Source organism: Xyrauchen texanus, chromosome 22, assembly GCF_025860055.1.
Source record: "Xyrauchen texanus isolate HMW12.3.18 chromosome 22, RBS_HiC_50CHRs, whole genome shotgun sequence".
NCBI classification, from domain to species: domain Eukaryota; kingdom Metazoa; phylum Chordata; class Actinopteri; order Cypriniformes; family Catostomidae; genus Xyrauchen; species Xyrauchen texanus.
In genome coordinates this window covers 5,937,241-5,958,195 of record NC_068297.1, presented here as the reverse complement: position 1 = coordinate 5,958,195, position 20,955 = coordinate 5,937,241, and the positions used below count along the sequence as shown (strand labels likewise).

The following is a 20,955-nucleotide window of genomic DNA, read 5'->3' as shown; positions in this document are numbered from 1 at the left end:
GCTAGTAGCTAACAGCTAGCAGTCGTGTTATTGTTTATTGTTTTGTGTCGCATTTAAGATGATGTCACGGCAGTACAGGTGGCACAACTATGACGATCAGCCTATAATCCCTCCCACGTTGAGGCGGCACTAAACAGCAGTGGAAAAGCAAGCTCAGAAAAGTAAAGCGCGCAGAGTCGAGTCAAGTCAAACCGTAATGTGTAGAGGAAAAGTGCCATACTGTATGTAGAAATACTCTAATGTTCACAACTCAGACCTCCCTCCCCAGTCCACCCAGACAATTTACTGAAACTATGCAGCAAAAAAGGGTGTACTGATGTAACACCAATGAGCTCGTTAAAATATGACCGTCCACATTTAAACATCCATGCCTGTTTAATATTTAGCCATTTGTCCACCCTGTTGAACAACAATAAACGCACCGTTCCGTTCCGTGCTGATCAAGGCTAGTTTTTTACAATGTGGTGCTTGAATTTAAGAAACAAAAATGTCAGTTGGTGATGGCAAACATTGGAGTGGGTGCACTATGGAGGATGATCACATATTCCCAGTTTTGAGGACTGCTTTTTCTCCTGGTTTTTACTCTGCTAAGGCACAGGAAAGACATTACACATGTCACAAAAAGGAAAGCAAAGAGAAAAAGGCAAGAGGTTTACCATCATTACTGAGGGGTTGTGCATGCCGCCGGACACAAACACACAAAAAGGTAAAAGTCCCAGACTTGATTAAAAAGTACATTTATTCACTAACTATTATACAAGTAATATTGTGAAATATGAATTTTAATGATCTATCTAGTATAAACTCCCTCCCTGATGAAAAAGATGTGTAGAAAAATAATATGCTGTTCTTTTTAAACTATTGTCATAAAATCATGAGGATACACTAAACATACAATTTATTTTTTAATTAAAATGTATTAACCTCACCAATCACCATAGCTTAACTTGCCAGCATCCTAGAACCAATTGAGTTACATTGGCGTTGGCAAAATTGACAAAGTTGCCAAACATACTTGAGCCATTCCAAGTTTATCTAACTGTGCCAACAAATCCAGACCAAGAACCGTTTGTTGTCATGCATTCCCTAACCACGCTCAGGCTGAAATGCTACTGGAACCGTTCCTCACCGTGCTCAGAACCGTTTGACCTGATGGTGGAAATGTGCTTAATGTGAATTGCATTGGTAAGGTTAGCCAAGGTTACATATTTACATACTTAGATTTATGAGACAAATGAGACAAAATTCAACAGGATTCCCACCCATTTTGACCCCTGAATTTCCATGACTTTTCCATGACCTTTCCAGGATATAGACTGATTTGTCAATTAATCAATTAGGCTGTTCTTTGTAAATCGTTTCAACTAATTCAATGAAAAGGTTTGTTTCAATAGAATGATTTGATCACTAATTAGACATCACTATGGCTAGCGAGCAAGTTTTACACTTCACAAGAGCAATATCTTGCTCATTACACATACAATAATATGTATCCACTGTAGAAATGTACATGAATATTCCAGGCCAAGAGAACAATATTTAAAAATTCTCATGACCACGTTTTTCATGACCATGGGACCCGGAATGTAAGAGTAAAAACAAGGGTAGACAATGGTCACGTAAAAAAGGCAATGTGGCCCCTTTTAAATTTGCCAGTTTTCCATAAAGCGAAATGGCAGTTCTATCCTCACGGTGACACTGCACACCCCCAGCCCTGCTCACAGCCAGTCAGATCATTTGGGAACTCAAAGCTAATTTGCCATCTGTTGTGCAGGAATGAGAAGAAGGAGCATTAAATACCACCAGTGCCAACAGCACAGATTGCACCTCTCACCAATCCTCCCATCGAGCCATCCACAGCTATAATCTCTTCTTTTATTCGCCTCCTCCATCACTTACTTGATATTTCTTCTCCATTATCTGCGCTTAGTACTTTATTCATAAAAATTTATATTTATGTAATCCATCCATCCATCTCTTTATCCTTTTTGTTCACATTCTATCTAAAGCATTGTGTTAGAAAGACCCGACTGCTAAAGTTGATTAAAGAAGCCAAAATTCCAATCCAGACCTCAGATGTTTACCTGTCTGCCCTTGGCTTTGTCCTTCATACTCATACTGCTGGTCCCTATTGCCTTGTAAAACAAGATTAAAGTCTTAGCATTACTGTGTTTTCAGCCAGATAAAAGTTAATCAAAGATCAAGAGATATCAGACATTATGACATCTGTCATCGGTCCAGGTTTTCTAGATACAAGTAATGGACAAAAAGACTCTTTTCTTATATATATAAACTGGGGGCCAAAAGTTTGGAATAATGTATAGATCTTGCTGATTCAGAAGGAAATTGTTACTTTATTTCACCAAAGTGTAATTCAACTGATCACAAAATATGGTCAGGACATTCCTGATGTTTAAACAGCACCATCACTATTTGAAAAACTTCAGCAGCTATCACTAATTTGCTAATTTGGTACTAGAATATCTCTTGACATTATATCAAACACAGTTGAAAGTTATTTGGTTTGTTAAATGAAGCTGTCACGGTTTCGTGTCGTCCGCGCTATGTTTCGTGTCATCCGCACCGTGTTTTCTGTTTCACCCAGCACTGATCCCGTTCTATGTCACGTTTTCCCTGTTGTCCGCCCTGAGTCTCACTGACATCGGGGCCTAAGGGCTCACAACCAGCCAGAGTCCTTAGGCCCCGATGTCAGTGAGACTCAGGGCGGACAACAGGGAAAACGTGACATAGAACGGGATCAGTGCTGGGTGAAACAGAAAACACGGTGCGGATGACACGAAACATAGTGCGGACGACACGAGACCGTGACAGAAGCTCAACATTGTCTTTGTGTTTGTTTTTAAGTTGTCACAGTATGCAATAGACTGGCATGTCTTAAGGTCAATATTAGGTAAAAAAAAAAAAAAAACAGCTTTCTCTAGAAACTCATCAGTCAATCATTGTTTTGCGGAATGAAGACTATACAATGCTTGGAAAACATACAAAGGTGTACACTACAGTCTTCAAAGACAAAGGACAACTGGCTCTAACAAAGATGTGCTACTAAACAAGAGGATAAGTACATCAGAGTCTCTAGTTTGAGAAATAGACACCTCACATGTCATCCGCTGACAGCTTCATTGAATTCTACCCACTCAACACCAGTTTCATGTACAACAGTAAAGAGAAGGCCTTATGGGAAGAATTGCAAATAAAAAGCCACTTTTGAAAAAGAAAACAAAAAGAAAAGATTAGAGTGAATATAAATTCCAATTTCTTTCCATAAGAGCAAACTCTGAACATTGTTCCACATTTTTGGCCCCCAATGTATATAAATGAATATATATATATATATATATATATATATATATATATATATATATATATACTACTGGTGTATATATACTCATTCTTTATTATAATTTTTTTTTTTTTCACATTTTAGAATAATAGTAAAGTCATCAAAACTATGGAATAACATAAATGGAACTATGGGAATTATGTTGTGACTAAACAAAATCCAAAATAAATCAAAACTATGTTATATTTTAGAATCTTCAAAGTAGTCACCCTTTGCCTAAAATTTGCAGACATGAACTCATTACATTTTCTCAACCAACCTTTTCTTTATTATTTGGTCCAAGTCATCAATTTCAAAGCCTTTTCTTTTTTTGTTTGTTTAATTTTAGTTTTATAATGAAATAAATTAATATGGTGGCACAATTATATTTTTGTCTACAAAACTAATTTCAAACATTTAAGAATACGCCTTCAGATCAAAAGATTTTTAAGATCATGAGAAACATTTCAGTCAAGTGTTTCAAAACTTTTGACCGGTAGTGTATATATATAATACATACAGTATATTACGCTAATTATATAGTTTGACTATATATGTTTCATTCCGTATTAATATACTTGCAAAATTAGAAACCTGGATTTCTTCATGCATCCATGATTTGCCATTTGGATGAAATTGATTATTTGCATTGTGTATTAAAAGCTATAATATGTAAGGTCCTGCTGCATACCAGTCCTGAAATTTATCTGTTTCATAACAGCATAACAAATGTCTAATTCTGAATATTGTGCCACAACCGTGGCTTGTGCATTATTATTGATATGAATGCATCTACAGCCATGACTTTTGCAGAATTAATAGTGATGCAATTTTCCAATGTTCAAATACAAATGTTCCAGCTTAATATGCAGACAACTAAAAGAAGGCAATTCACAGGATCATTTTCTGAAAAGGTTTAAACACTGTGGCAGTGTGGTTCTCTCAAACATTTTTGTTTATGCATCCCGGGCAGCAACAGCATAACATATAATTCTAGTGATTTATTCAAACATATTAGTATGCCATGAGCACAATTATGGCAATTTTATCGCAGATGACGGATTGCCATGTACGTCCGTGTGTGTGTGTGTGTGTGTGTGTGTGTGTGTGTGTGTGTGTGTGTGCGTGCGTGCGTGCGTGTGTGTGTGTGCGTGTGTGTGTGTGTGATCTATTTCCAGTGCTTGTAATTTTGCAGATGCCTCATTTTGTGTTTTTCTAAAGCAAACTAGGTCCCCCATCTTACATGAGACCAGGATCAAGTCCAGGTGTGATGGATGAGAGAGGTAGAGACCATATCTGGGAATGGAAATATCAAATACCCAAGAGAAGAAAGGACAAATGTAAAAAAATAAAAAGCCCTTGAGTGGCGGTTTCCTTCCAACCCGTTCCCCAGTGGCCGCCTGCACACCCGCAAAGCAAGACTTCCTCGTTCATCATAATTAAAGCAGGACACACTGCACTGCCTGGGTACTCCCTTCCTATTCCTCCCTGGATATGTTAATTACTGTTCCCCTCCATTCCTTGCTTTTTCTCTTTTTTATCTGTCACAGTTCTGTCCCTTCAGACAGAAAGCATGCGGTTAAGTTGAAAAAGGGAACACAGTGCTGAAGAGGAACAGTTCACTGGAGACAAGTTTCAGAAAGAAATAAAATCATGGGATGTTCTAAAAAATGGACCAAACAAGAGAGATACATTGGAAACAGGACTTGTTCATTCAAGCTATAAACATGATCTATGCAAGGACATAGAGACGCATATGTGGTGGTAACAAACTTCAGTACTTAAAGGTGCTGTAAGCAATTTTAGCTGTTGTAACTTCCAAGAGATGGAGCCGTTGACTTAGCCATGTCCCCTCGTTCCAAAACCACAAATCGCATTGAGACCGACTCCGAGCAGAACACAACAGTCGCAAAATAGCACCCTCAACTGACAACTATTATGAATCTGAATATGGCATTAAGCCCTTCATGATCCACTTCAACTACAGCACTATGAGAACACACACATTTATTGACAGGCAGAAAGCGTCAAAGACTGCAACATTCGAGCAACAAAACTTGCGGGAAACTATCCATTGTTGCCTGCGGGTTTACCACAGCTGGTAAAGCACTGCAAACTTCTAGCAAACATTTGTGGTGAATCACAAGCTCATTTGCATGCAAAACTAATGAGAGGCAAATTTGTGTCAATTTTGCGGCTAGTTTGCCAGAACTCTAGATTTTGTTTGTAAGGGTTGTATTGAGCCAAGAGGTCAGTTTGTGATGCTTCGATCTTCTATTGGTCTCATGTCTCCAACATCCAAATTTGCAGGTCAGAATTCACCAAACTTGAACTTTGGTTCACAGCAGATTGCAAAATTGTTTTGCATAAGCTTGCGTTTCTGGTCTCCCGCGATCCATTGTGTTTGAATGGGGCACAAAGTCAAGTGTGACCGCACCTTAACAGTTTATAAATGTGTATAAATTCCTAGAAGTGTTTGTGTAACATTCTTGCATAGAGTATGTTAGAGAATAACACTTTCGCTTTTTAGAGTCAATGCCTGTATAATTGACAACGCGTATATATATATATATATATATATATATGTGAAGACAAATCGAACCTGATGAATGGAAAATAGGCTACATTTTTATTCTGTTTGTGTACAATCTACAAAGTAAAAAGGCTCTTTGAATAATTTGATTTAATGGCTTTTGACAGAGCAAAGGAGACCCCCTACAAAGGCGTACAGATGCTCAATGCCCATAGCATTAACTCCAGCCAGGCTCCAAGAAACTAATTTAACAACGGGCTTCTTTCTAGAAATAATAAACACAGATTCAACAGTTAATATAAAACATATTAAAGACAGAAAATGCCTCATCATGCCTTAAATGGCCTGCGATACAGGGGATGGGGGGCACATTCTTCCTCCAAAGAAATGGATGTGGTTTTAGAAAAGAGCCCTCTTTAAGGAGATTTTATAAGGGATAAGAAAATGTCCACATGGAATTTCAAGGCTCTGTGTGTGGCATCCAAACTGTTTTTATAAGAAGTCCTGCATCCAGGGTAATTGTCACTATCTGGCTGGCTCTCCAACGCAAGTCTAACAGCTTCCTGTGCACAAAACCCCTTGGGCATAGAAAGAGAGGGAGAGAGGGACAGAGGGACAGAGATACAGACATTAGATCACAGAGAAGAGCTTAAAGAACATGAGAGACCTGAGAAGCCAAATCCAGAGATAATTTTAAAAGGAAGACGTAATAAGACTGTGGTGAATGGTGTGGTCCATCTACAGAATGAAGGACTGCCTGGATCTACCATGGCTGTATCAACTGACACAATCAATGTTTGATCCACCAAAACTTTGACCATAAGAATCCTTTGAAACTAAACTGTGGTAAGCAGAGTCTAATATTTAAACTTGCCCAGTGTCAAGAGTCTCCACTCATAGCATTAGTTGAGCCACGAATGGAACAGAATGCATGTGTCTCAAGTCGCACAGCATCTTAAATGTGGTGTTCCTGCCTGAGACACTGAAAAATAACAGTGAGACACAGCACAACTATCAAAGACGTGCGTCTATTGCATGTTTACATAAAAAACAATTGGAAAAACAGAGCAGATGGGATATTCTAGGGATGTGAATGAGTAATTGACTTATCGAGTACTCGTTTTGCACCAGCTAGTCGACTATTAAAAACAAATACCTCAAAATGTGTTTTCCTTTGTGCATTTGCTTGAGCAGGAAGTGCTGCAAATTGTGCAATTACAGTTGTGTCCATTGGGGGCGCTGTGAATATGTGTCATTGAGGTGTTGGATGAAGAAAGGATATATCATGGCATCTGTGCTTTCAAATAAATCAAATAAAAGTAAATCATTTTCAAATTCTTGGTAATGTTTGTGAATAAAACTAAATACAAATTTCACGTATGTCATACTTGTTTTTAAATAATATATTGGTAACACTTTACAATAAGGTTCCATTCATTAACATTAGTTAAAGCATTTGGTATCTTGAGCAAACAATGAACAATATATTTTAAGAGCATTTATTAATCTTTGTTAATGTTAGTTAATACAAATAAAATTGATCACTGATAGTTCATCTTAGCTCATAGTGCATTTTCTAATGTTAACAAATAAATAAAAAACTTTTGAAAATGTATTAGTATGTGTTGAGAATAACATTAACAAAGATTAATAAATGCTATAAAAGTATTGTTCATTGTTGGTTCAAAAGGTTTTCTTGTATAGTTAGATTGACACATGACCTGAAATTGTAACTAGTTACAATAGTAACGAGACTCTCTTTGTTTCCGTAAGCAAGTTCAGTGAAAGGACATTTCCAAAACATCCCTGTTATCTAAATGTGATCTTAATGGCTTGATACTTTAAATTCAATCAAGGAGGCAATTTAACACTTACCTACTCAACAACTTAGATCAAGGCAGATCATGACATCACATTTACAAATATAGCCAAAAACATATTCTTTAAAATATTCCTGTTAATCTACACCTATAACCAGCCAGTGTTTAAGCTTGATTCAAAATATAATTATATTACCAAGAATTATGAGGCTCCAGTGTGATCATAGGGAAATATTTAACTCTCGCATCCCATGGCTGTGTCTGAAAAAATTAAGTGAGTTGCCAACCAGATAGCTTGGTAGGGCATTGAGGGCATGCTCCTGACGCAAAGGCTGACTCCACTTGTAGGATGCAAAACTTACTGTATCTTTAAAAGATAACACAATCTCAAAATGCATGAGATCAATGATTCTCATCTCATCCAAGATGACTGACAAATCCAACGGAAATATTGATATCAAACATATTTTTATTCTGTACTAAAATGTTTTGGTAGCAAAAAGTTCAATGTAATGTAAAATGTGATATTTCAACTAATCTTTGTGTGTGCTATACTACTCTTTAGGGCTGTCAACAGGACTGAGAAACGTAATTCAAATTTTTCACTTAAATCTACCAAAAAATTACATTTTAGATTATAATAAATATCATTATTATTATATCAACATTTTAAAGACACACTGATTTGAGAGCAAGACACAACAGCAAAAGACCTTTACCTAAGGGGCTGTTCACCCTGAATGTGTTTTTGTGTTCCATTGGTTGTACAACGTATGTAAGTGATAGACGGATATCTTAGACCATTGTGCCGCACCTCCCTACTTTTTAGCATTTCGTACAGGAGTGGTGTGTTTTTTAGACCCTGTATCAATTTAAAAGGATATTCAACCTATAAACGCATCTCGAGACACCCGTGTTCTGCTACATTCATTGCGCTGTGTCTGTTTTTTTTTAGCACAAGTATACATGATCTGAATGGCCCATTAGTTATTGTCAGTGATTGGCACACATCTAAAAAAATGTAATGCACATTTTAGCATTTGAATGAGCATTTTTGTCTTAAATTTGACAAATATTCAAATTTTGAATTTGAATTTATTTGTGTCGACTCATTAACTTAGCCACATGCTCACATTAGAATCAGTTGTGAGAGTTAGGGGCCCCTCACACCGATCACGTTTTTGCGTCTTTTACCGTTGCACCATGTTTAGATATTTTTTCGCCATCTCGTGCATGAGTGCTGCTTTAGACACCTGCATTCTATTTAATTAGTCGCACTGCATCTAGCTTTTTTTTTAATGCATGAACACGTTCAGTCTGAGTGGCCCTTTGGAAGACTGCTGTGCGGCTCAAGGTGTGGAGTGGTGGTGGTGTAGTGGGCTAAAGCACATAACTGTTAATCAGAAGGTCGCTGGTTCGATCCCCACAGCCACCACCATCGTGTCCTTGAGCAAGGCACTTAACTCCAGGTTGCTCCGGGGGGGATTGTCCCTGTAATTAGTGCACTGTAAGTCGCTTTGGATAAAAGCATCTGCCAAATGCATAAATGTAAATGTAAAAAGGTTCTCCACATAGCAGCTGATTATGTGGTTGTACAATACAAATCACGTTAATATCATCATATAGAGTTGCACTTTCTAAAGTCTTGTATACAACATTCCATTATACTTAATAGAGTCTTAACCACCCAACACTCTGATAAGACAGTGAGACTCCAGAGAAGACATCTCTCTGGTCTAATGGAGATCTAATCAACCTTATAAATTCAGTTAGTCTGTGCTAAAAAAGACTCTTGAGTGCCTCAATTTAGTTTATTGGAAGTTTTCCAATTACGACTGCAGACTGACAAAATATTTCAGAGTAAATAATCCGTCTTATAACAAAATCTCTCATTTGGAACCTGTTCCAAGTGTTTGTTCAAATATGATGTGCTGACTTTGGTTGGTAGCAAAACATTGAATCTCTGTAGGAAATAACAAGAAATTAGGTCTCAAGTGGACTCAACGTCACTCATATGTCTGCCTGATTTAAATTGTTTGGTCTCAAGTGAAATAATCTAGATGGCCTCTGTAAAGTAGTTCAAGGGAAAGGAGGAGGCGAGAACCGGCTTGACAATGTAAATTATATTTTAATAATAAACTGAAACAGACAAACACACATGACGGACATGTCCGTAAACGATCTCTCTCTCCCGCACGATCCTCTGCAGTCGACCTTTATCCCTCTCAGAGGCTTAATTAGCCTAATACGGGACCGGTGTGTAGGATCACGACCCGGCCCCGCCCTCCGCCCTGCCACATTCCTCCCTCGTTCTCTCAGGCTGGGGAGCCCCCGACCTGACGTACACCCCCCCCTCCCCTTTCCCTGTGGGAGGGCGTGCAATAAGCCTAGTCTGCCGGCAGGTCATCCCCATGGACGGAACGCCCTCTCGGGGAACAGAAGGGGTCTCCCCCGCCCTTGGCACCGGTTCTCCCGCTCCAGGTGGTCGGCAGCTAGCCCCTCCCTGCTCGCGGTCGGCGGTCTCAAACCCTGCTGTGTTTCAGTGGCCGGTAGGCGACTCCTGCGCCCCTGGCAGCAGCCCTGACTGCTCCAGGCGGTCAGCTAGGAGCCCCTTCTTCCCTCGCGGTCGGCGGCCATCGTCCTCTTCCAGGCAGCTGGACTCCTCGTCCCCCGGCAGACGGCCGCAGCTGCTCCGTTGGGGTGGATGGTAGTGGCAAGAACTCTACTACGGCGTATCCCTCCTCCTTCCCGGGTTTCGGCACCAGTGTAAAGTATCCAATGGAAAGGAGGAGGCGAGAACCGGCTTGACGATATAAATAATATTTTAATTAACAACTTAAACAAAAGACAAACACACACATATGACGGACATGTCCGTAAACTATCTCTCTCTCATCCGCACGATCCTCTGCAGTCAACCTTTATCCCTCTCGGAGGCTTAATTAGCCTAATACGGGACCGGGTGTGTAGGATCACGACCCGGCCCCGCCCTCCGCCTTGCCACATTCCTCCCTTGTTCTCACAGGCTGGGGAGCCCCCATCATGATGTACACCCCTCCCCCCCCCTTTCCCTGGGGTAGGGCGTGCCCTACCCTCTGCCCTGCCACAGCCTCCTATAACCGAGGGTGAAAATTAGCATGCCTTTCAAGGTTTCTTTGTTTCCGTAAACAGAGCAGACTCAAAGTACAAGGGTTTTATCCAGACAAATGAAAAAAAATTATCCTTTCAGAGGGTACCCTTGACCCCATGTAGTCTACATAAAATGTAATTCCTTTCTTCCGATGCATTACCAATGTGCATTAGGCCCAAAGCGAATCCCAAAGGGCTGTATCATCAGATTACAACATTACTGTAACCACAATCTGCAAACAATCTCATTATATCAGGTGGTATTTCTCCATAAAGGGACACCTGCCATGATCAAAAACACTAAAGACATTTTACCATGACTTGAATGACATGGGCTTTAACGCACCGTTCAACACAAGCACCGTTCAACACAAGCACCATGCGCCACTTTGACCTCCTCATGAAACGTGTTGCAGATATCATCACAGAAGGGCAACTTTATGAGGTTGGTAAGAAGAAATATGGTGGGAGGTGTACAAAGTAAAGAGTGAAAACTTGTATTCGTCCTTAGAACACAAATTTTTTTTTTAATTAGATAAAAAATTTATGTCTTGGGATGCTTTAGCAAACAATTATACTTATATATATTAAAATAAATAAGTAGAAATTATGAGGCATTCAAAGATTTAAAGTTTGACCGTTTTTAAACATTTCTTGTTGCTTAGTATTGTAAAAGATCATTAGTGAGGCAAAATCATGTGAAATTACAAACTTTGGTACAAAGTCAGATCTGTCCTTACAAAGACAGACATTTTATATGTAATATAATTTTATATGTTAATTTTCTGGTATTCATTGGCTGTGCATTGAGAGGTAAGCAGCAAATGGGGTGAAAATAATATAGATTTTTTTTAGCGCTGTCAAAATGAACTTTTTAAAAAAAGTTTCCAATATACCAAATACCATGAAAATTTGAGTGATGAATATTAAGAAATATTTTTAAACTTCACACAAAGTCGTGAGGGTCCTAATGGGTCCTCTCTGTTATATATTATTATTATAATTATTATTATTATTATTATTATTATATATATATATTATTTTTATAATAATAATAATATTGGGAATTGGGCATTCCAAATTGGGGAGAAAAAACAACAACATTTGTTTAACTCCTTATTTGTTTTTATAAATAATATAATATTATTCCAAACTATATATGCCTCTATAATCTTTCAAGAATTACAGCTTTTAATGAGACCTTTACTTACTTTTATTTATTATTTTATTTATTTATACTATTTATACCCAGGGTTAGGAAGGTTACTTTTGAAATGTATTCCACTACAGATTACAGAATACATGCTGTAAAATGTCATTTGTAATGTATTTCGTTAGATTACTCAAGGTCAGTAACATATTCTAAATACTTTGGATTACTTTTTCAGCACTGGAAGATTTTTTCACTTGTTTTGACTATAAAAACTCTGCCAAATTACACATGTTAAAAATACATTCTCTGAAAAACCATAAATATCTTATGCAGTGTTGTTTATAAAACAAGATAAATCAAATTGATATTGTTTTGAGGTTTTTCAATATTTTTACAGAAATACAATACAAAAATATATGATCAAGAATACGATTTTTGCCCTAATATCAAATAAATAATCAATATCCAATCAAATCAATATCTAACGTGAATTTTCTCGATTGTGCCTGGTGTGCATATAAAATCGACTAGAAATAGCATTTTAGCTTAGCATAAAGCTGACAATATACACGAGGTTTATTTCTATTTCTTCTGCTCAAAACTTTCTTCAAACGTACTTCTCTGTCGCTCGTATTTTAATTCAGTAATTAAAATACTTTTTGAATGTAACTTTATTGTAATTACCAATGATTTAAATTGTAACTGTAGTGGAATACAGTTCTTATATTTTGTATTTTAAATACGTAATCCTGTTACATGTATTTCGTTACTCCCCTACACTGTTTATACCACTTAGAAATTGTTTTACTTTAAGCCCGAGAAACAATATCAAAATTACATTGAACAATGAAATTAAAAACATCTTCAGAAGAAAGTAAGTCATACAGGTTTGGAATGACATGAGGTTGAGAAAATGATGACAGATTTTCCTTTTTCTTTTCTTTTTTTTGTGTAAACTATCTCTTTAAGAGATCCGTGGAAGTGAAAAGCTCTATAGTACACCACAACAGGTTTAATAGGTCCACCTACCTGATAAGGATAAAGTGTGACCCCATTGGCTTGTGACGCATGTCCAGATGTCCAGGTGCCCTCCAGGTACTGATTTGCTTGAAGCTCCACAGAACTCAACACAGTTCCATTGCTGTTATTGGGGCTGCTGGGTAGGTGGGGCTGTGGCAATGCCGTCGCCTTTCCTGCATGATTCGGGGAGCAGCTTTTCTTGTCCACCCCACTGCTCACCCCCAAACTGTTAGGTTTGGATCCATGTTTGGGGTAGGCTGGATGGTGGGGGCTGCTGCTGTTGCTTCCATTGGTGGTTGTTGGGGTAGGACTGCAGGTGGTGGCGGGAATGGTAGCAGTGGTAGAGGAAGCTGAGAAATGGTATGCCCAGTCTCGAGGTGGCGTGGGAGCTTGGATGATGCTGCGGGAACCCACTAGGGAAGCCAGGGATGGAGGGGAACCAGGTGATACGTCACACTGCTCCAGGCTCAGCACCATGTGGACGGCCTCCTGCTTCAGTTGACTCAGGTGGGTGGCACACACGTCACAGCGACCGTCACGCTCGTTCCATGCCTTGCGGGTGCTGTTGGAAACCTGCAGTTTATCATGGAGCAGTAGCGAGAATGAGGGATCCTATGGAGAGAGAGAAGGAATACAAATGAAAATAGAGATCTTAACATTGTCTAAATATAAATGCTGCTGTTATGTGTTTACATTATCTGAGTAATCATGATTAATAGAGAGCAGATACTCAGAGGAATCCTGAAAATGTTACCTTAAGGAGATATGTATTTCTACCTCATCTTTAACACTTAGAATTTGTATTGTTGGTTTAACCAAATGTCAATATTTATGTCCTTTTTTACTATAAATTCTCCTCCCTGCCCAGTAGGTGGTGGTATGTATGAAGAATGTGAATCACCAAAAACAAAGGAAGATGAATGTAAAAGTGAAAGTGGAGATTGATAGTAAAAAATCCCCGACTTATATACTGGTATTAAAATTTGTCTAAGATGTTTCTCCTAAAATTCCTTGGGAGAAATACAAATGGAAACTGGGATAGAAAATTAGATTAATGTTAGTTTATTTGTGGTCTCAGTCACCATTCACTTTCATTGTATAGAAAGTTTATGTATCAAATTTGTCTCAGATGTATTTACTAAAACTCTTAAGAAGAGGCACAAATTTAAACTAGGATAGACATAGATAAATGTTAGTCAATTTTTAGTCTCAGTCACCATTCACTTTCAGTGTGCTGAGAAAAGAAAATCATGCAATGAAAGTGAATGGTGACTAAGGCTGTTAGGCTAACATTCTGTCTAATATCTCCTTTTGTGGTAAACTGAAGAAAGAATGTCATACAGGTTTGGAACAACGTAAGGGTGAGTAAATAATTACAGAATTTACATTTCAGTTGAACTATTCCTTTAAAGACTAATTACAGTTATGATGCAAATAACACCCATGTTCTCACATTTTGTCGCTATGGATTTTTTTTCGGCGACTCCCTATTAGCATAATGCTGCCAATTATCTGGCTTCATCGCATCATCACGCCATGTGTTTGAGCATTCTGTGAGATGTTCATCATAATTACATTTGGCACATTCTCACAGGACAGTGTGAAGATGTGAGTTAGATTTTAATTAGATTTGTTGCGATACGGTGAATGATATCACCCTTTCGTCATGCTGGGACGTGGATGCACACTTGCTAGGAATTAGTGGACAACCAAAAGTAAATATATAAATCTTTCATTCTGGTGTATCCCATCTGTGAATTGCATTTGTTTAAGAGACTGAATACAAAGCAACAAAATACCTCTGCCACAAGGAAGGATTAATCAGTCTCAATAATAATAATAATAAAGTGCAATCAAGCTTTGGGTCCAAATTTAACAGCAGATTCAGATTTTATTCTGCTCACAGCGGGAATTTTACTATTATCCCCCGAGACATTATGGAATGCACTGTAATGGCTAGATGATTGTTCAACTGTCATTTAAGACTCAACAGCTCTCATTTAATTAACATCTAGAATGTCCTGACAGCTGCTTGACCTTTTATGTATGTAGGCTGCATCTTTAAGATGCTGTTGTGCTGCCTTTGGACTCAAACTGCAGCAGTTACTAATAAGTGTGAAGTTTAAAGCAGCTACTACAACATTTAACCTTAACCCATTGAATCAGAGACTAGACAATGATGAGGCCTTGCTAATGCATGCCGAGTGGATGAATTAGCAGTGGTGCAGCTAATGAAAGTGTGTAGCATGTGTCTAACAAACAGATGCACATTACTGAAGTTCTTTGGCTCTTGGTTTGCCCATCATAGCTATGCAAAACTTTAGGACAACTTTTCATGCTAATACTAAAGCATGTTTGGCTTTGGCTTTTTAACACTGCAAAACTTGATTATACTGTGTACTTTGTGAGATGCCTGATATTAAAAGCTGCAACAATATGATGTCAAGTGTTGATTCAACCATTGGAAATTAGAACCGGGGCTAGTTGTCAAACTTTTGACTCCAGTGAATATTTCTCAGGGTAGGTTTATTTTCTAAATTCATTTTCTGCATTGTCACATACCTTGTCTGAAGTCTTGACCTTGGAAAAGCTACAGAATATTTTGACCATTCTTGCCCAGTATAAAACAAAATATACAGAGCCCTATTTTAAGAGCACTAGCGCTACGCGCAACACTATGCTATCTGTATTCCACTACAGTTCACATTTAAGATACACACATAAGATATTTATGGTTTTTCAGAGAATGTATTTTTAACATGTGTATTTTGGCAGTTTTTATAGTCAAAACAAGTGAAAAAATCTTCCAGTGCTGCAGAAGTAATCCAAAGTATTTAGAATACGTTACTGACCTTGAGTAATCTAACTAAATATGTTACAAATTACATTTTACAGCATGTATTCTGTAATCTGTAGTGGAATACATTTCAAAAATAACCCTCCCAACCCTGGCCATAAGTCATAAGTGCAAAGTTAGTGGGCATGGCCTTGAAATTTTTGTATTTTCGTGCAAAGTCTAGGCGCAAGTGGGTTTGGCAAAACAGCATGCTTAACGCCACTGGGTCAAGTACAATTTAATTTGGACATTCATCTCCAGTTATTGCAGCATCTGCATCTTATTATATAGTTCCTTTCCTGTTAAGCACCAGCAATATAAACAATGACAGAACATTCATAAGGAGTTGGTAGTGTAAATGGACTGAATGCAATTAATTAGTATAATAGAAATAGGGGGGTCTGGGTAGCTCAGCAAGTAAAGACACTAACTACCACACCTGGAGTCACAAGTTTGAATCCAAGGCATGCTGAGTGACTCCAGTCAGGCTTCCTAAGCAACTAACTGGCCCGGTTGCTATGGTGAGTAGAGTCACGTTGGGTTAACCTTCTTGTGGTCCCTATAATGTGTTTCTCACTTTCTGTGGGGCATGTGATGAGTTGTGCGTAGATGCTGCGGAGAATAGCGCGAAGCCTCCACATGTCCTAGGTTTCCGTGGTAACGCGCTCAACAAGACATGTGTGCACAGATTGACGGTCTCATAAGCGGAGGCAACTGAGATTCATCCTCCACCACCCGGATTGTATATGTATAAATCTTCAGCCTACCCTGATAAAAATGTGATAACATGCCCCAACCTGACTTTTTAGAACACATTTAAACCTTTCATGTCAAATCCGCCTTTATAATATAGTTGACCCTTGACAATGTATGCCAATGTGGTTTGATTACCCATGAAATATGATTACACATATGATTTATACAATTGAACTTTTGAATCCGATCGTTACAGAGATATATCCCATGAGACAATTTTCCCGTATGACACCTAGCCCGTTCTCCCCTATATATGACTATACTGTATATGTTTTCGCTAAATCTGCATGTATTAGAAAAAAGGCCAAAAACTGTTTACAATAGAATACATTGAACAATGCACCATGGGTCTCTGACACATCAAGCTGGGCTGCATTGAGCCTGAAAGAATCCAGCTGCTCTCACCTTATGGTATCCTTATTGCACCTTGTACCTCCCTGTCGGGTTTGCCTGGCCCCTCTCGGCTGCCCAAGAGGTACAGGGCATTGGTCCAGCTAATCAAAGCCCTGTGCATATGTACAGTCACTGAAGAAGGGAGACTGGAGATCTGTTCTGATTAAAACCACACATTCCTGCTGTCAGTGTAAATTTAGAGGCTGACTCTCTGCTTACACAAGATGCTTTGTGTAGCCCTCTGCTCCACAGCCAGCATCTCCTCTGCCCCATACACTGCACGCGGTGTACCTTTGTAGATCTCCATGGTTAACTCCACTCTCAAGGAATAAACCAAGGCCAACAGAGCAATGTTATGAAAGTGCCACAGTGTAACACTTTTCATGAAATCAACCCAAAATGGCTTACTTATAGCACCTCATATAAAATCTTGACATTCCCAGTCTCCTTAGGGTGATCAAGTGTGAGGAAGTGTGAATGAGCTTCTCTCATGAACACACCAAGGACAATGCAGATGTAGATATTTATACTGAACAATAACGTTTATCATAACTTAAATTTTGGTCTGTTTCTCATCTACATCAATTGTATCACTCCAGAAGACATATATTAAAGTTGTGTCAAGTTGTATGATTGCCGCTATGCTTCCTTTATGTCCTTTATGGAACTAAAACATTTTGGACCCCATTAACTTACACAGTTACAGGGTGGCTGTGGCACAGGTGGTAGAGCGGGTCGGCCACTAATCGCTGGGTTGGTGGTTCGATTCCCGGCCACATGACTCCACATGCCGAAGTGTCCTTGGGCAAGACACTGAACCCCAAGTTGCTCCCAATGGCATGCTAGCGCCAAGCATAGTAGCTCTGCCATCATTGGTGTATGAGTGTGAGTATGTGTATGAACTGGTGAATGGGACACAGTGTAAAGCGCTTTGGTAACCGCTAAGGTAAAAAGGCGCTATATACTGTAAGTGCAGACCATTTTACAATTTATTTACTTTTTGGAAATGTTTTGAATGAACAAAAACACCTCATCCATTACATCTTAAAAAAAAAATCTTAATTTGTGTTCGGCAGATGAAAGAAAGTCTTACGAGATTGAGACAGTAAGTTGGTGAATAAATTATATGGGAATTATTTATTATTTTAACATAAAGAAATTACACACTTTGCATATTTTTCAATCTTATAGCAAATTGTTTTTAGGCAACAACTTTGAAACTATCTTAGAATATACAGGTTAACACACAGTAAACAGATATAATTCTATTATTGTATGAATTCGGCCAGTAGCTTTTATAATATTTTAAGTCAGCTCTCCTCTTGCCCTTTGCTTTAAGGTTACTTTATGTACCGTAAATATAGCTTGAAAGGTGTCTGTTACTGATGCTCTGTGAAAGTAAATGGCAGCATAATTTTCTTTGCCATCTTTAATATCTATTCTAATATCTTCTATCTTATTTTTAAAAGTTTTCTAAGGAAAACTTTATTTTTCAGGAAAGATATGTTGTCAAATTTTAATCAGGGCAGGATGTGACATGTTTTTAATGTCATCCATTTATACTATTTATTAATTACAATATATGTTGGCCAAAACAATTGTTTGATCCATAAAGTCCACATTGGTTTTAAAAAAAGTTTGGAGTCTTTGAGGTGAATCTGGTTTATGACGCATCTTTAATCTATGGAAATTCGGTTTTCCTCGACTCAGACTGTGGCAGTTTAAACCTGCATTTCTTTAATTCATGCAAAGCCACTGCAGATATTTTTGCTTTCTGGGTGAGGAACCAAACACCAAATCCTAAGCTGTGCCACTTGAAGACTTAACGGAAAATAGCCAAAAATGTTTCAGTTGAACTCTGAAAGGAGAATTAAAATCCTTTTAATAGAAAAGAAACTTTTCCTAACTGATAAAATCTGTCTGTTTCACATTTACAAAAAATCACAACATAATAACCAGAAAACAAGCATATGTTTTGCATAATGAAAGCATGCATACCCAAATATATCCATCATACCCATCATAATAACTGCATTAAAGTGCCTTGTGGCACTTTATCTGAGTAGATTATCTGAGAAGAAAGCGCTGCTTGCAGGCATTTTACTTATTCATACAAGTTTTTGATAACTCTTTTTAAACTGAAGATGTGGCAGTCAATAAACAGAGCTGTATTTTTTTGTCAGTTATTCCATGTCAAAAAAAACAAATTTCAGAAAATTCCCTGGGTGATTAATTCCAGAGAAATGGGGCTCTCAATGTAGAGCCCCATGTATAGCTACCCATTTTAATGGTAAAAAAAAAAAGTGGTCCACAAGACATGAAGCTAGTTTCCCTTCTGTCTCTCCCTCGAATGTGCTCTTGGGAACCCTATTCACCTTCAGATCTTTGAGAAAAGGCCAATGAGAATTGGAGAGTTGAATTTGCATGCCACTCCCCCCAACATCCGGGGGTATTAAGGGAAGCCAGCAGGCAAGTTCATTCAGACATTTTCTTCTGAGCCGAGCGGTTGAATTAACAGCAAGCTGAGTTCTACTGCCGTCCATTCAGCTCTCTGCGAAGCATTGCTGTTGGATATACAAGCTTTTCCTCTAAAAGAGTGTGTGATTTCTCTATTAGACCAGGCACAGTGACGTTGAACGTCTTTTTAAAGATGCATCTTTTTAAAGATGCCTTTCCGTCTCTGTGCCGTTCCTCGAACCGTCCGACTCGGCTATACGATTAAATTCACCAGGAGTCCGCCACAGCATTCTCTTCACGTCAGTGAAGAACGAGAGCGCCGCCATTCTGCACACGGAGATCGCTGTCCTTCTACGGAAGGACGCGATAGAGCCTGTCCGTCCAGCCGAGATGAAGAGAGGCTTTTACAGCCCTTACTTCATTGTTCCCAAGAAAGGCAGTGGGTTGCACCCAATCCTGGACCTGCGAGTCCTGAACCGGGCATTGCACAGACTCCCATTAAGGATGCTGTCACCGAAGCACATTTTTTCGTGGATCCGGAATCAAGATTAGTTCACGGCGGAAGACCTGAAGGACACGTAATTTCACGTCTTGATTTGACCTCAACACAGACCCTTCCTACGGTTTGCGTTTGACAGTCGGGCGTATCAGTACAATGTCCTCCCCTTCGGCTTGTCCCTGTCCCCCCGCATCTTCACGAAGGTCGCGGAGGCTGCCCTTGCCCTAAGGGAAGTGGGCATATGCACACTGAACTACCTCGATGACTGGCTGATTCTAGCACACTCTTGAGAGTTACTGTGTGCACACATTGACCTGGTGCTCATGCACCTCAGCCGTTTATGGCTTTGGGTCAACTGAGAAAAGAGCAAGCTCTCCCCAGTTCAGAGCATCTCTTTTCTCGGCATAGAGTTATACTCGGCGTCAATGATAGCACGCCTCACGAACGAGCTCGTGCAGTCGGTGCTGAACTGCCTGAACTTATCCAGGCAGCAAATTTTGGTCCCACTGAAGTAATTTCAGATGGTCCTGGGGCATATGGCATTCTCAGAGGCGGTCACGCCACTTGGGATGATGCATATGAGACCGCTACAGCACTGGATCCAGACCCGAGTCCTGCAACTGCCGTGAGCAACAGGTACGCAGCTGCAGGCTCCTGGACAGGACCTCACCTGTGTAGGCACATAAACTGCCTTAGAATTTCGTGGGCATTGGCCAACAGCACCTCTCTAGCAGACATATGTAGGGCAGCGGGCTGGGCAACACCCAATACCTTTGCAAGGTTTTCTTTCAGGTGCAAACAGGTAAATACGTTTTGTTAGATGGACAGCTGGCCGGGTGTACCGCTTGTGCTCTCCAAGAAGGTGAAGCCACATGCTCTTCTCTTCCATGTGTGTTCACAACTGGTGAACCCTGGATGTTCTTCCTCCTAGCAGGAGGAATTCTGCATGAACTTGTCTGCTGGCCTCCCTTTATACCCGTATGTAGGGAGGAGTGGCATACAAATTCAACTAGCCAATT

General features: G+C 39.2%; 1 protein-coding gene across 2 annotated transcripts in view; it reads right to left on the bottom strand.

Moving 5' to 3' along the window:
* The window catches only part of kif26ba (kinesin family member 26Ba), a 123,573-nt gene that overhangs the window by 65,506 nt on the left and 37,112 nt on the right, over positions 1 to 20,955 (bottom strand). For both annotated transcript variants that reach the window (XM_052154336.1, XM_052154337.1), the window contains exon 3: positions 13,005 to 13,607. In XM_052154336.1, the coding sequence (XP_052010296.1) occupies positions 13,005 to 13,607 (603 nt within the window). The remainder of the gene's footprint in view (positions 1 to 13,004; positions 13,608 to 20,955) is intronic.